At 37.6% G+C, this 16,166-nt stretch overlaps 4 protein-coding genes and 2 long non-coding RNA genes across 13 annotated transcripts; 2 read left to right on the forward strand and 4 right to left on the reverse strand.

The window, feature by feature from the left end:
- The first annotated feature begins 364 nt into the window (after positions 1 to 364).
- Positions 365 to 676, forward strand: AT3G08390. Its single transcript, NR_141440.1, has one exon. It is a non-coding gene; the product is annotated as an other RNA (long non-coding RNA).
- AT3G08395 lies at positions 512 to 744 on the reverse strand. Its single transcript, NR_141441.1, has one exon. It is a non-coding gene; the product is annotated as an other RNA (long non-coding RNA).
- Positions 745 to 1,074: 330 nt separating this feature from the next.
- Positions 1,075 to 4,640, forward strand: AT3G54450 (Major facilitator superfamily protein). The gene is made up of 6 exons (NM_202702.3): positions 1,075 to 1,238; positions 1,323 to 1,540; positions 1,638 to 1,889; positions 2,216 to 2,493; positions 3,574 to 3,964; positions 4,114 to 4,640. The coding sequence occupies exons 1-6, from the start codon at positions 1,169 to 1,171 to the stop codon at positions 4,570 to 4,572; spliced, it is 1,668 nt and encodes a 555-aa protein (NP_974431.2). The 5' UTR covers positions 1,075 to 1,168; the 3' UTR covers positions 4,573 to 4,640.
- Positions 4,577 to 9,961, reverse strand: AT3G54460 (SNF2 domain-containing protein / helicase domain-containing protein / F-box family protein; the record flags this gene model as incomplete). 2 transcript variants are annotated; one of them, NM_001339666.1, is made up of 9 exons in its annotated part: positions 9,446 to 9,928; positions 9,226 to 9,356; positions 6,446 to 8,998; positions 6,146 to 6,359; positions 5,790 to 6,062; positions 5,643 to 5,702; positions 5,430 to 5,560; positions 5,018 to 5,132; positions 4,685 to 4,879 (listed from the first exon to the last, which is right to left on the reverse strand). In NM_001339666.1, the coding sequence occupies exons 3-9, from the start codon at positions 8,701 to 8,703 to the stop codon at positions 4,685 to 4,687; spliced, it is 3,246 nt and encodes a 1,081-aa protein (NP_001326105.1). In that variant the 5' UTR covers positions 8,704 to 8,998; positions 9,226 to 9,356; positions 9,446 to 9,928. The 2 variants fall into 2 exon arrangements, with proteins under 2 accessions (NP_680129.1, NP_001326105.1); NM_148874.5 differs by having other exon boundaries at positions 4,577 to 4,879; positions 9,226 to 9,961.
- A 678-nt stretch (positions 9,962 to 10,639) lies between these two features.
- On the reverse strand, positions 10,640 to 12,955 carry AT3G54470 (uridine 5'-monophosphate synthase / UMP synthase (PYRE-F) (UMPS)). The gene is made up of 6 exons (NM_148875.5): positions 12,092 to 12,955; positions 11,916 to 11,999; positions 11,655 to 11,737; positions 11,483 to 11,570; positions 11,147 to 11,401; positions 10,640 to 11,051 (listed from the first exon to the last, which is right to left on the reverse strand). The coding sequence occupies exons 1-6, from the start codon at positions 12,878 to 12,880 to the stop codon at positions 10,920 to 10,922; spliced, it is 1,431 nt and encodes a 476-aa protein (NP_680130.1). The 5' UTR covers positions 12,881 to 12,955; the 3' UTR covers positions 10,640 to 10,919.
- Positions 12,956 to 13,288: 333 nt separating this feature from the next.
- Positions 13,289 to 16,165, reverse strand: SKIP5 (SKP1/ASK-interacting protein 5). Of its 7 annotated transcripts, NM_001339669.1 has the most exons (6): positions 16,150 to 16,165; positions 15,798 to 16,073; positions 15,202 to 15,346; positions 15,038 to 15,116; positions 14,070 to 14,128; positions 13,292 to 13,896 (listed from the first exon to the last, which is right to left on the reverse strand). In NM_001339669.1, exons 2-6 carry the CDS (start codon positions 15,958 to 15,960, stop codon positions 13,518 to 13,520), a joined length of 825 nt encoding a protein of 274 aa, NP_001326222.1. In that variant the 5' UTR covers positions 15,961 to 16,073; positions 16,150 to 16,165; the 3' UTR covers positions 13,292 to 13,517. The 7 variants fall into 7 exon arrangements, with proteins under 7 accessions (NP_566999.1, NP_001326219.1, NP_001326222.1 ...); NM_115304.3 differs by having other exon boundaries at positions 13,289 to 13,896; positions 15,798 to 16,152; NM_001339668.1 differs by having other exon boundaries at positions 13,292 to 14,128.
- Between the last annotated feature and the right edge of the window lies 1 nt (position 16,166).

Below are 16,166 nucleotides of genomic sequence, written 5' to 3' on the forward strand. Positions count from 1 at the left end.
TCGGTACTTTTTTTTCTTTTAATGTTGTAAAACGAAATTAATTTTTTGTTTTCTACGTTTAATTTAGTTGAATGAAGATAAAGATTGTAATTTTCAAAATCTCAGTGGTAAGTGCTTAATAAAAACACACTAAAAAGCCAAACAAAAAAAAAGTGTACACACAACATGTAACATGTTGTTCTTAATTGTAGGTCACGCCTTCACCATCGATAACTTGTCCGATGCGGTATGCAACATAGTCGCCATTCTCAACTTCTCCCAATATTCTCAAAGCTGCCTCAAACTGTCCGATCCTTGATTCGTCTAATGAGTTCAGCCCCAGCATCGATATTCACACCAGAATCTTTGTAGCTCAGACTATGATGAGTGTCATCATCTTTCTTTGACATGGATAAAACCAAGATGCCCTTCTTGTTCTTGTCGTATTCCGAGGAAAGACGATCGAGTCAGGTTTCAAGGACGAAACAACGGAGGAGAAACGATGTCCATTGAAGAATTTGGAGGAGAAGGCAGTGTCAAGGGACGAAGTCTGCATAATTCTGGAGTCCATGGCCAGAATAAAACAATATAACAACAAGCTTAAAGTAATTAACTCTTGGTAAACTTTTAAGCCAACAAGAAAAGAACAAAACCTGAGGCGACGTTGAAAGGCACTGGAGTGGCTTTGGTGTGAGAAGCAAGGAAGACGTCGGAAATATAATACATAGAAGTAATTCATTTACTCTTTCAGTATATCCCATCGTTTTATTTTTGTTTTGGATTAATTTGATCATTTACTCTTAAATTTTATTAAATAATTTGAGATATATCTTATATTTTTTTTAATGAAAATTTCATCATTAATAATAACTAAAAAAAAAACTTTCGATCTTTGAACATATTATTTTGGATAAAATTTTAATAATATAGGAAGTAATTCATTCGTTTTTTGTTTGTTTGTTTGGTTTACAGCATCTAAATTAGTTTAGTCATAGCATCTACACTTATATAATAAATGCTTATATTAAACAAACACATGCAATAGAAAAACTTACCTAGAGATCAGAATCAAATTTCAAATATAAAAAAGGCATCTCGGTGATCACAACGATCTCCCTACCTGTAGAAAAACGTCTAGATACACTCACAATAATCTCAAGGTGCTTCCACTAGCAAAATTTGCTCAGCCATGGCAGATTCGACCTCCCTCATCAATAAACGAACCAAAGGAGGCTGGAACGCTGCCCTTTTCATCATCGGTATACTGAATACACTCACGGATTTGGATATATTTTCTTTCTAATTTCATATTGTCGAGATGGTAATTCATTAATCTTTTGCAGTTGTGGAGATAGCAGAGAGATTTGCGTTCTACGGTCTTGCAAGCAACCTAATAACGTTTCTAACAAACGAACTTGGCCAGTCCACGGCCACCGCAGCCAAAAACATCAACACATGGATCGGTGTTTCTTGCATGTTCCCCATTCTCGGGGCGTTTCTAGCTGACTCCATCCTAGGCCGCTTCAAAACCGTTCTCTTGACCTCTTTCATCTATCTCTTGGTCTACATATCGTTACCAAACCTAACCCTTGACTCATTTTTCAAGATCTCAAACTCAAACTCGGACTAATATGAACACGTTCATCAATGAATTTCAGGGGATTGTCATGTTGCCATTGTCGGTGACGGTGGTGGCGCGGCGGATGAGAGAAAAAGTGTTCTTTATGGCATTGTATGTGATGGCGGTTGGAGAAGGAGGGCATAAACCATGCGTCATGACCTTTGCAGCTGACCAGTTTGGAGAGGCCAATGCGGAAGAGAAAGCAGCAAAGACATCTTTCTTCAATTATTGGTATATGGCCATAGTCCTCGCTTCTTCCATAGCTGTTCTTGCACTCATCTTCATTCAGGTCTTTTACTTTTCAATTGTCTTAACATTAACTCTATTTTTGGTTTTGTAAGAATATTAGCTTTAGTAAGATATTCATATGCTGGTTTCAGTAATTATTCACGTTAGATAACCTAAATAATGTAGAAATATATAAACGTAAACTTTTTCATATTTAAAAATTGGTTGGCATAATAACTAACATGGTTGGCAGGAATACAAAATTTATTTGATGATATTATTTTTCAGTTTTATTTTTCATTTTTTTCCCTCACATTGTGAAAAAATTATCGCTTTTTAATTATATCTCAAATCAAACCATTACTATTTTTTTTTCTTTTTTCACAGGAACGAGTGAGTTGGTCACTAGGATTCAGCATAATAGCAGGAAGTGTGGTGATAGCTATAGTGATATTTCTGATAGGAATTCCAAAATATCGAAAACAAGTTCCGGTGGGAAGTCCCTTCACGAGGGTTGCTCAGGTCATGGTGGCTGCTCTGAAAAAATGGCGATTGAGCTCCACGCGCCACCACTACGGCCTCTGCTACGAGGAGGAGGATGAGCACAAGTTGGAGTCAACAAATTCTAATCAAGTATATCTTCTTGCCAGAACAAATCAATTCAGGTACTTGCTTTCTATTAATATACATTTTATATCACCACTTTCTATTTATATACATTTTATATCACCTTAATTTCAACTATCATTTTTGTAATATAAAACTTGATCCGAAGTGGTCCAACATGCTGGTTTTGTGGGCACATCATATGCATCTTAATGTTAATATATTAGCATAAAGTATGACCTAAATTACGTCGTCCAATTGGAACTGAGTCGTTGGAGGGACACCTGTTTCTCTATCGATTAAATATGTCTATGTGTTAATTAAAACACCATAGAGAGGATTGCGTTGTACATTTCCAGCTGCTGAAATCTCTTTCTTTGACTTTGCAGAATTCTTTTATATCCAAATTTGTATGATTTTAAGAATAACCATTTTCTCTAGTTTTCACTTTTATTATTCTAATGAAAACCTATGATATATAATATCCGGTAGAGAAAACTTTAACACTTTTGTTTCACACAACAAAAAAAAGCTAAGAAAACACTAACACGTTTATCAATGATTTGAATGAATTATGAATTTTATGATACACATCTATGGATTTAAACCCGAAATTTGACACGACAAGAACACTATAATAATGATGCAATATCTGTTTTGATTACATCAAAAAACTAGATAAAGATGATTATTCGGAGGATTTCCAATATTCCTCTCTTTGAACGTGCATGGGACCGTGAAGTTTCTTAGAAACTGTACTAACATTTTTTAAGAAAAATAAGGTAATAGAGTATACATTTAACAAGCTTTTATCATTGTGAAAAAGTATTATTATCATTCTATTACTGAATGAATTCGTACAATGCCACGTTCATAAGTTAGCTGGATAGTGACACTAATTAATTGGTGATCCTGATTTGGAACATGAATATAGTGTTCTGATTCAGAACCGAAGAAAAAGAAATTCAAGTAAGAGTACGAAAAAAAATAAAAAAATTTGGCATATGCAATCACTTTTAAATTTGTAAGTACTAATTTATTTTGGGAGGTGAAACCATTCCATCTAATAGACACTGATCAGAAAATGTGTTTAGTGATCTACTACTAATTTTGGGATATATGAATTTTACATATTGCAGATTTCTTGATAAAGCTACAATTATTGACGAGATTGATCATAACAAAAATAGAAACCCGTGGAGGTTATGTACTGTGAACCAAGTGGAAGAAGTAAAGCTAATATTGAGGCTCATACCAATTTGGATAAGCTTGATAATGTTCTGTGCCACACTCACTCAGCTCAACACATTCTTTTTAAAGCAAGGAAGTATGATGGACAGAACCATTGGGAATCACTTCACCATTCCTCCTGCTGCTTTCCAAAGCATTGTTGGTGTCACTATCCTCATCCTTATTCCTCTTTATGACCGAGTTTTTGTCCCTATGGTTCGTAAGATCACCAATCACCATTCTGGAATCACATCTCTCCAGAGAATCGGTGTTGGCTTATTTGTTGCTACTTTCAATATGGTAAAGTGAATTATGAATTATCCTAATCGAATTCTATATATCTATAGACTATAGTTGTCCCTAACACGTTTTGGTCCTAAATAGACTAATCTTAATCTAAGCAATCAAATGAATGGCCTAAGAATTTACGGAGTTCTGTTTTATAACAGGTGATATGTGGGCTTGTGGAGGCAAAGAGACTTAAAGTTGCAAGAGATCATGGATTAATCGACTCTCCAAAAGAAGTTGTTCCAATGAGTAGCTTGTGGTTACTGCCCCAATACATACTAGTTGGTATTGGAGACGTTTTCACTATTGTTGGTATGCAAGAGCTTTTCTATGATCAAATGCCTGAAACTATGAGAAGTATTGGTGCAGCGATCTTTATTAGCGTTGTTGGAGTCGGGAGTTTTGTTAGTACCGGGATTATATCTACCGTTCAAACAATCAGCAAAAGCCACGGTGAAGAATGGCTCGTCAACAACCTTAACAGAGCACATCTTGATTACTACTATTGGATAATCGCATCGCTAAATGCTGTGAGCCTCTGCTTTTATCTGTTTATAGCTAACCATTTTCTCTACAAGAAACTGCAAGACAAAGATGATGATGTTGAAAGCGAAAGATAAGTTTGATCAAAAATGTTTTGTTTGAAATGATCGGCTTTATATTTATCCTAGTTTATATCCAAAAAAATATGTAACAATGAACTGTTGTGATTACAAAATAAACCTACTTTTCTTAAGCTAATTGGTGATCTTTTAAACCTGCAAGCTGCGAAGCTGCAAATTCCATTTTGCCATCGGATCGGACAAAGCTAAGATGAGACAGGTAATTGCTTTCTACCAAATCATGTAGCGTTCGGCGGCTCCGTGTTGTCTCCTGCTTCGCTTCTATGTAATCTCCACTCAATAATCTATCACTCTTTTCTGCATCCTGCTTAAAACAATACACATGGGACATTTGACATGCAAACGATGTTCAGACTTTCACCAAATGCATACCAAGCTTTTATAGTCTGATGACTAAATAATTACAGAGCAATGAGGAAAAAACAAAACAAAACAACCGTACCTCTAGGAATCTCATCATTTGTTCTTCAATCGTGCCACGCATGGTTAAGGTTTCTACAAAAATAGGGCGCTTTGCGCCCATCCGATGAGCACGACTGATGACTTGCTCTTCCAAGCTGCTCATTTGTAAACATTGTAGGAGTCAGCAACACCATGTAATGGAAAAATATTTGACCAGATATGGAATATTAATATAAAAGGCGTTGCCGTGAGACACCAAATTGTGAACCACTCAATTTAGCTTTTAGTTTTATCCATACGAGATAAGTATATAGAACGGCCAAATGATTCACTCCAGAAACTCCAAAAAAGTTTAAAACAAAATGAAGTGAAAAACAGAAGATCATCAAGTTTTTATTTGTTACTGATTTTTTGTCTGTGTTTGCTGAATGTAAAATTGCTCAAAGTCGTACCTTTTATCCCAGATTGGTTCCATCAGGAAAACATGTGTTACAAAACTCAAATCAAGACCAAGGGCCCCACTTCCATCCATCAAAAGTGCCATGCAATCAGCATCGTTCTGGAACATTGCCAGAGCTTTCATCTGAAAAGTTGAAATCGAAAGTTGTTTGACTTATAAAGGATTGCAAGATGTGAGAAAGAAATACAAATCAACAGACAAGTACCTTATTATACGACTGCATTGGACTGTACATTTTACCAAACTTGATGCCAGCAGTTGTCAACTACAAAAGCATGATATAAAATTGATCAAAGCCTAAAACACTAAGGAAAAATAAAGAATGACGTTACAAATACAAGGTAATTCATACCTGTTGTTCAATCACGTGAATATGCTCCAGAAATTGAGAGAAAATCAATACTTTATCAACAAATACCATCTGAGATCCACAATCCTGTCCATGTAATTCTTTCCCCAAAAAGGCTTCCGAGGTACCTGGGGGATTGTCTTCCAGGTTGTCATTGTCAGTCTTGTTGAAAGACAAAATGCTTTTTTTATTACCCTCATGTAACTTCCTCAGCCTGTCTACGAGATAACTGACTTTACTGCTGGACGTAGATTGCCAGTCAGGATTCCAATCGTCCTGAATAATGAAGTAATGCATTTGAGTATACCATTCCAGGAACCAAGTCGTTAACTTATAAGATGGTTTATACGCATATCTACCTGCTTATATGAAGGCTGTAACTCAATAAGATCCTTTGGCACAGGCCACTTTGGATTTGGATTTTCTGGTCGCGCCAAAGTTTCAGGAGTTTGCATCTCATATAAATATCCACAACCAGAAATAGTACACCTTTCGCTATCAAGAGCAACACAATCAAGGCACAACAGGTGTCTACATGGAGTGATAACAGGAAGTCGGCACCATTCCCCACATCTATTTATAAGATGAGAAGCAAAAGCGAAATTAGATACTTGTGGCAAATGCCCCAAACTAATGAAAACATTGGATTTAAGATATACCTTTTACAGTTACAGCCACCAATAAGGCTATCTTGAATAAAAGAGTACTCCTCCGTCCAAAGATCCAGATCATTTTCAAGTAAAGCATCCATTGTCTCTTTAATGTCATGACCAGCGTCGGTCATTTTTATATGCCCAGCCACACAGCAAGATAGTCTGACATTACTAATGGTAATGCTCCGAAATTTCCACTGTTTAGAGTTAAGCAGACTTTCTACATGAGACGGATCATTCCAATCAGCTAATAAGATATTACGCCTAACTGTCTCCACTAGTTCATTGTAGCTTCTTGCATGCCCTGGAAGGAAATTAAGGTATGTCACCTTCTTGATACACGGAGGAATCATCTGCAGATCTTTCTTTCTAGAGCTTATCATGCATCTCTGAAGCAGCTGAAGTAAACGCAAACGACCCTCCTCCATTTCTGCTTCAAATGGTCTAAGGATGCCAGCTTCCCAAAACTTTGGATTTTCTCCATAGACTTCCTCGTGAAGAAACTTTAAAAGAGGTTGGATATGTGAAAGCTGGCTATTTGGTGTGTTAGGGGTTGGTGTTCCTGTCAATAGCCAACGATTACAAGCTGTCAGAGAAACAGCCATCTGAAATTTATTAGTCAAACTGACACTAGAACCAAGAGTGTGTCCTTCATCTAGCATGACCCTAAGCCAATGCACTTGGATCAATGGGCTTTTCTTCCGGGGATTCCATTCCGCACTTAAGCGACTAAAAGTTGTGATCACAACATCATAATCCCAAGCCAAGCTGTGTGGAGAAAGCTCTATATGGTCAGCCCAAACGAGAATACGAAGCTGATCAGAGCAAACATGTTTTTGGATTTGTGTTAACCAATGATTAACTAAATTTGTGGGGACGACGATTAGAGTTGCTTTTGACAAATACAGTCTAAATGTATCCAGCGGCTGACAGAGAGCAACTTTGAGGGCAGGTACATCAAATACTAAGTTCTCAAGAAACTTCGGGTAAAACCATTTGGTGACACCCTTTTCAACTCTACTCTTAAGACCAAATGCTCGAAATATTCTCTGGAACCCAAGGGCATCTAATTTTAAACCCAACACTGGACCAGGTAAGCCAACTGTTTCCATCTGTGAGAGCTTCTCAAGAGGGAGTTTAGCAAGCCAAATTAAGGCTTTCTTTACGGTTGAGCTTACTGAAGACTTGTGTTCCCGAAGGACACTCGTGAAGAAAGAGATATTATCACTTTCTTCCCCAGAGGCTCCCTTAGTATAAAACCCTTGCAAGTATTTTATAGGTTGAGATTTATCCCATAATTCTTCAGGATCATTACAACTTTGATATGCAGGGTCATTATTGTTGCTACAAAACCATGCAGAACCAGTAACAGATACACCTTCATCTATTATTCTCCGCCACTTTGAGCAAGAATCACACTGCATCCAAATATCGCTTTCCACATCCGAATCAGTAAGACCCTTTCTCTTGCAACCTGTTATCATACCACATTTCTTCCAATTACTGATTCTTTTAGCTTCCATCACTTCAGAGAGCTCAGATGCGCCATTATATGCAGGCAAGAGATTTTTTCTGACATTACCCAAGCTCTTTCTACATTGAGCTTTTAAATCCAGGGACGCAGGGATGTGAGTTTCAAATTCGTTTTCAAAGTTTGAATTCTTAGACTCCAATGTTTGATCATCTGGATCCATCAGCCTCGCTTGCTTAAATGGCAACGATTTTGACTCCAGCAGCGGACGAAAGGCTTCAAAAGAAACCTGGTTTCGACAGCTACTTGGACTTTGAAACCTCTTTACAGCAGACATGCTGTTAGAAGTGAACTGGTCACTCGTGTACTCATAATAGGCACATTTTTTGTCACTTTTGTGGGTACACCAAACGATAGGAAGTCCCTCAGGCGGATCAGCCATTGTTCCCTGCGTCTTTAGGATAAGGGATAATGCTGTTATTGTCTTTCCGAGACCTGGTTCATCGCAGAACATTCCCCCACGGAAATCCTTGACCATGGGAGCTGCCTCAGTGATTATATCACCAGTCACAGCATTTACGTAGAAACTAAACCCATCCTCAGTATCAAAACTCAAGTAAAGGGGATGCGAGGAAACTTCAGCTTTCCTCTCACGCTCCAGCATCCAACCAACTGCTGCCTGCTGATGAGGAAAGAGTTTTAGATTCATACATGGCACAATTAGAGAGGTCAATGATCTGAAGAGACGGCAGACTGCTGCAATGCTAAAAAGATCCTTCGTGTCAAGTTTCATCAGTATGCTAATCAAAACGTCATCTGAGAGATCCCATACACCAGATACACAAGAGTCAGTAGACGGCAATACTCTAGAAGAATAAGACACATCATGATTTCCTGGACTGGGCAAGCTCTTAAAAATTTCATGTAGTTTAAATAACCGTCTTTTTGGAGAATTTGGGGCATTACAGAGTAATTTGCAGTCAAACACATGACAGTCAGATAGATCCCAGATGGCCTTTATTCTTCCATTGGCCTCTTCCCAAATACTTTTTCCGTCAAGGATTGAGACTCTCAGTCCCCAGTCACAGCTGCAAAAAAGTGGAATACATTAAAATTGCGAGAGAAGTATCTATTCATTTTACAGTGAACCTAACTGACATAGCTCAACAGAAGAAGTTTACATTCATGATAACAACAGATGCATACCCATACCATGAAATTGAACATGTCCATTTAATCTCTCTAAACCAAGCAACTACAATTTAGAAAACTATTCTAGCGATAGAGAGATTACTCAAGAGTCCAAAAGAATTACCTCAAGTGCTTAAACAATGCAGCAGCAGTAGCTTGAGATTTAGGAAATTGCCATCCGGACCACAATTCAATAGGCAGGTAAACATCAACTAACACCACAGCTCTTTCTTCTCCATTCTCACCTTTATCAACCTTCACCACACGACATATAATCTTCAAGCATTTATTAGCAACCAAAGCATGAAGCTGCTGCACTACACTTATACTTCCATTCACCATACCTATACTCTTTACCCTCTTCCTTCCCTGTACAGTCTTCTCCTTGCTCCCGGATAAAACTCGTCTCTTCGATTTCGGAGTCTTTCGCTTACCACTACTCTCTCCCTCAACGCACTTACGGCGTTTCTGCGGAGTCTCCAATCGACCGTCTTCAATTGTTCCGGAATTCTCAACATCATGATCTCCTTTTGACGAAATTAGGGATTGGAGATTAGAGATGGGATTAGTGAGGGATAAGATCAAGCCATTTTCGGATTTGAAACCGGTGACGGAACCATCATTGAAGATGAAACAAGACGAGCCCGATTGAAGAAGATCAGGCGAATCGACGGAAAGAACGGTACAGAGAAAACCACAGAGTTTGTGATCATCGGCCATCGCCGCCAGAAAAAAAAATTTATAAGGCTTTGTAGATTTGCTTTAGGAAAATCTCATCTTTCTCTTCTTCTGTTTCGAGTCCGACCTCTGCGAAAGAAAAAGAAAATAAATCGCAATGAAATTAGTCAATGACTAAATAGGGTTTATGTTTTTTAAAGAAAAAACGGGAAAAAAATCTTATTTGTTATTGACTTAATTCTCTCTCATCCAGCTCAGCAAAACAATTTAGAGAGTTTCACGTGTGTTTTTCTAACCAATGAGATAGCTACACGTGCACCGTTTTCAAAACAATGGATATGGAGATAATGTTTATATTTAAATTCACATAAATTGATCTAAACGCCGTCGTTTTACTAACATAACTACTAACAAAAAAAAACGACCCAATAGAGTAAACCCGTGTGAGACTTTGTGTAAAACAAGACCTGCCCATATTAAGCCCGTGTTTTTTTGGATTTGGAAAACAATTTGTGGGCTTGCAATTTTATCCGGGTTTTGAGTACCCAGTGGGTTTAAGCCCACATAGATTGATATAAACAATTTGTGGGCTTACAATCTTAAAAAACAATGTATTAAGATTCAAGACTAATCAAAATAGCAAGTTAGTTTTGAAGTTTTAAGCCCAATAGAATTTGAAGTTGTTTTATGATCATTTTTGAGTAAATGAAATAGCAAGTCTGTCACTTGTTACAGAAGTCTTTCTACACTTGAAATCCCTTCCTGAGTACTTGAGTATTTGGCAACATTTTCACGCACATGCCCTGTGTGTAAGCGACTGTAACTTAACCTGTAAATTAGTCTTTATATTATCTCTTCGTGTTTTGATTCATTACGTGATTTGAGTTACATTTGACAAAATGCCTCGGCCAAATCCAAAGGATCCAGAAATTGTGATCAACCGTACAAATCATATGAGATCAACTACTCGCCACGCTTCACTTTATTATTATTGAGAACTGAGAATCACTCAATCAAGTAAACAATCAACGAGACATGAGTCTTAAAATCCATCCTCACATAAATCACACAAAAACTAGCACAATCTTATAGCACTAGAACACAAAAACAAAAAATCTCAGCCATCTCTCAGGATCGAATCTACTGAGAGCATTTCTCCAAGTATGCATTCCATCCTTGAACTCTATACTCATGAGCCGTCTCTGCTGGGTTTTCCGCCTTTATGATTCCCCGTCCCACGATTATAATATCACTTCCCCTCTCAGTAATCACCTAAAATAAAATAAAAGAGCAATCAACATTATATTTCAGACTAGAATACTAACAATGGATGTAAGATAAATGTGGTAAGGTTGGGAGAGACTCACAGAGTGTGGAGTGTTATACTGCTGACCAAGTGCATCACCACCTTTCACCATTTGAACACCAGGTGTTGCATGAATCATAGACGGATACACATACCCGCATTTCCAAGATGCTGGATTCACCGAGATGAATCCCATCACAAAATCAGAATGAGCGTCTGCGATTTTCACAGCTGCTGCAGTGTAGTCTCCTGTAGCCAGGTTACCTGCAGAGCTCATTTCAGCAAGCAAAAGCAAACCTCTACCACGAGGCATACCCTGCAATCATATAGGAATGCAACAAAACATTAGAAAAACAAAAGAATCTATAATCTGGTAATAAAGAGAAATGAAAAATACCTTCAATTTCAGGCCATCCACGATTCCTGGCCCCGATATTACATGAGCGTTGATAATATCAGCCCACTCCAATATTTTAAAGATGCCTCTGCGAACAAACCAGAAAAAATTGGCACACGAAAACTCGAAAAGACTTGAATGAAAGCTAAGTGACATAATGTAGAAAAATTACCCTTCATACTGCATAGTGACAGTGTTACCAATGTCTGCAAACTTGCGATCCTCAAATATGAGAAATTTGTGCTTGTCTGCAATCTAAAGTAACAATAAACAATAGATCAATGAGTATCAAAGAGACCAATTAATCAGTAACAGACATGAGACTCATGTCTATTGCAGATATTACAATCTTCACTTACTCTATATAACTAAACCTATCAAAGAAACAGAATTTCGAAGATGTGTGAGAGCAAATTAGTACAAAAGTAATTACCGCACGGAGCTTAGAGCCAAAGTCAGGGGTGAAATCAGGCAGTATATCAACATGAGTCTTCAAGAGACAAATCTCTGGTCCCACCTGCATCAACACAAAACATTTGGAAGAAGATGTCACTAAAACATAATTCTAATGAACAGTCTTCAAACTTCGATACCAAGAATGATCCTAACCTTATCTGCGATGTCAAGCAATTCAGCAGCAGTTCCAACATCAGCAGCTAAACAAAGATTGGTTTCCTTCTTCAACATAATATCAAACAGCTTCTTCCCTGTCGGATTCTTAGAAAGCTCAGACCTTTCCTTGAACCCCAAAACCCTAGGCTTAGGCTTAGGTTTCTCCACACTTGGAACACTAACCCTACGATTCTCTTCCAAAAACTTAAGCAAATTCACTTCAACCTCCACTTCAATTTTCCCCTTTTCCTTCAAAACCCTAACCATATCCGTCAACATAATCATCGAATGTAACTTAATCCCATTCTCCGCTAGATTCTCCCTACCCCCTTGTTGCCTATCAATCAAAACCACCGCGTCACTAACCTTTAACCCCACAGCACGAAGAGGAGCAGCAGTCTCGAGAACAGAAGCACCACTAGTTACAAGATCTTCAATTATCAAACAAGTTTGATCCTTTTCGAAGATTCCTTCAATAGCTTTAGATGTTCCATAGTCTTTAATCTCCTTACGCCGCATAAGCATAGGGATACCATTGGAAACAGAGACAACAGTGGCGATAGGGAGAGCAGTGTAAGGAACACCACAGACGACGTCGAAGGTTGCAGAAGGTGGAAGAGAAGAGATGAGAGTTTGAGAGATCTGTGTTAAGAGGGATGGATAAGAGACGATGAGACGAAGGTCGATGTAAACCGGAGAAAAGATTCCAGATTTGAGCTTGAAATTGCCGAATTTCACGGCGCCGATTTCATGCAGCTGGAGAATCAGTGCTTCCATGGCTGACATTTTTTCTTCTGCTGCTTTTGGAATCGGAGAATTCGATAAGCGGACTTGGAACGACTGCACACTGGAGAGTGTTGGCTTTATATACTTTAGGTTTTGTCTTATTTTTGGTGTTTCAATGTTTTTATTTATTTTAATATGTAAAATTATTCGTATTTATCATCTTTTATGCATTCAGTTTTCGTTTTATTTTCCTAAAAAATCTACTCTGAATATGTCATTTTATTTACATTTTAGAAATACTTTTTCATTGTATAGAATATTTTTTTGTTGAAGTCATTGTCTACAACAATTGTTGCAATTTCTTTACTATAATAAAGCTGTTTTCTGTTGCATTGTTTGAAATTCTCTCTAATATTTTTTGAGAGAAAAAAATCTCTAATATTTTGATAACAGTGAAGAAAGAAACCATTTATCACAAAAGATACACTAAGCAGAAATTATAAAAATCCAATTGAAATGAATTCGGCAATTCGTCCTAAAAAGGACATTATTTCTGAACATAATAAGCATACAACAAAGGACCTGTCTGGTCTTAAGGGGAAACACAAAGTACAAATGAAGATGGATCATTTCCCATCATCACACAGATTACTAATGTTACAGACAGAAGAAGAAAAATAAATAAAACCAGCAAAAATCATTCATAATCTACATCAAACCAGAAATAGAGGTAAGCCTTGGAATACATGACTCGAACACGCTGCAGAACCAAGTCTCCCCTTGTTGAAACAGCCTTTGCACCTCCCTCGATTCTTGTCTGCAAAACGGTTACACTGTTTGCTTTAATCTTTCCAGTAACAGTTTCTTTCACTTCCACATGGCTTAAGATATTTTCAATGTCTTCATCTCCAGCAGTGCTCACGATTGGGCATGAGAGATGATCCAAAGGGTTTGTCTCACATTGAAGCACACATCCATCAATCGTTAGCCTTCCACTCCTATGAAGCAAACAGCACCCGAGCTCTGCTTTTACTGTTAAATTCGCAAGCTTGCAGGTTGATAACAGTTCCAGGGCACTGCACAATAAACCCAACAACAAAAAGCCGTATACCAAAGTATTTTCCTTTTCTTTAAACATCAATGGGAAATGCGGTATTCAACAACTTTTAAGAAGCTAAAACCTCCCAGAAAGAATTTTGAAAACAACTGTAGAGAGGAAATGTCTTAAGAGGGAATATGAGTTCCAAACCTGTCTGAACCACGAGCACAGACGAGGGTGGTTTCATCAGGAATCTCGCCTCCACCGACCTGAACAAAGCGAAGATAATATAAAACTGAGACTACTATCGAACATTGAGACTTATGTATCAACATCATCCTCAAGGCATCTACTTTCAATAGCTTAGGAACTCCTTTCAACCTCAAGGCGTACATTCTTCCACTTAACTGAAACTAGGGACACTGATAAGCCAACCCCTAATCTACACTGAGGTATTCTAGGGGTGTGCATCCATACATTCATGATAAATCACTCATATTTCTGCAACTCTATCTTTTCATCCTAATTCATACACCAAGGTCTACTTTCAATAGTTTTCATTACAGCTTACAGTCATTCCATGTGTTGCCCAGTATGAGAAAAGGAACATTACTGATAGGTAGGTGGCAAGTGCATAAAAGACTTTGAAGTCGAACTGAATTCTTTTTTTCGAGTTCTCACGACAGTCAAAGAAAATTTTAGTCATCAAGTTCTAGTTCTTTAACACTCGTTAAAACGTCCATGTCACAAACAGCTCGTGCTTAGTTTCCAGTTGTGGCATTGAAAGTAATTGTGTGCAAGCTTAAGATATCTTTCATTTCTATTTTGGTACCTAAGACGTGGCATTGTTTTCTCTGGATCTCTTCAATGCATACTGATCTCAGATGCCGAGACCTATGGCATGGAATGGAATCTCCATCCTCATGAGAATAGATATGTTACCATATGTTCACATGTTTCTTGGATACTACACAGATGTTGGTATAAATGGTTTATACTAAGTCCTATAAATTATTTTTCACTACTTGCGATTTTTGAAGTCTAATTTTTTTTGGCAAGACTCAAGAAACATGTGAAAGTAGACCAATTTCACATTGCCATTTCTAGAGAAAGTTATAAACGATTCTTTCAGAAATATCAAGCAATTACACTAGACATATATTCTTTGAAAGACATACCAGGCAAAGAGGCTTTTTAATCTGAATATTAGAAACGCGATAGTTCCCACCGGCTACTATTAAAATGGTATCGCCGGGTCTAGAGGTGACAATTTGGTTAGATTTATGGACCCTTTTACGAATAACAAAGAAGTGTAAATAACGTAACTGATAATATTACAAACCTTGCTGCAGATACAGCTGACTCAATGTTGAGGAAAACTCCAGGCTGAGATAAATCCTTGACAAAACGGTCAACACGGAGCCACAAGCGAGGGTGACACGCCAGATATCTCCATCTGTGGCAAACGAGTGCTGTGTTATACCTATCTGCAAACTCACAAGAGATACACAAAACAGCATTGAAACAGACTGTAGTACGCAACAAATGCCCAAGTCAATCATACAAACAAAATACGAAATTTTCAAAGCTTCACACAACACCATACAGATCAAAACATAGCAATTCAATACAAAGTCAAAAGCTTTCTTGCTGATTCTGTTACATTACTACAAAGCTGTATCACATACACACCAAGTCAAGAGAAACAGATAATTCATCATGGAGATTAGAATTGAATTCAATTATGATTTGATTAGGATCTGCAAAGTCTCAAAGTAGTAAATTTGAGACACAGAACCGTCATTAAGATGTGAAACAGTTGGTCAAATTTTCTAAATGAATTACAAACAACGAAACAATTAAAAGCAGAATTGAACAAAGAAGTATAAAAGTATGAGAAAACCAAAGTAATAGATGCGAAAAAGAAACCAATTTTACCTGGAATTGGAGATAGGAAGCTGAGGATATGCATAAGGCAACCATCGTCGAGATTGTTAAGAGACGTGAGAGAATAAGGTTTCATTCTCTTCTTCATCTTCGATTCAACAATTCTCTCTGGATGCTTCTTATTGTCGAGCTTTGAGATCTCATGTAACTCCATGGCCGCTTTAGGAAGTATGAACCCTAACTCGTCGCCGTCGTTAATAACAGCCGACTCAACTATCCATTGACGTCATCTCGACATTGGTTATGTCCGGTCCAACAAAAACATGTCTTTATGACATTATGGTTATGCTTTTTTGGAGTTTTCTTAAAAGTAAAATTGAATAAAAAAGAGAGGAATCGTAACCGTTGGTTGATTAATGC

The sequence above is a fragment of the Arabidopsis thaliana genome, chromosome 3 (genome assembly GCF_000001735.4).
Source record: "Arabidopsis thaliana chromosome 3, partial sequence".
In the NCBI taxonomy this organism is placed as follows: domain Eukaryota; kingdom Viridiplantae; phylum Streptophyta; class Magnoliopsida; order Brassicales; family Brassicaceae; genus Arabidopsis; species Arabidopsis thaliana.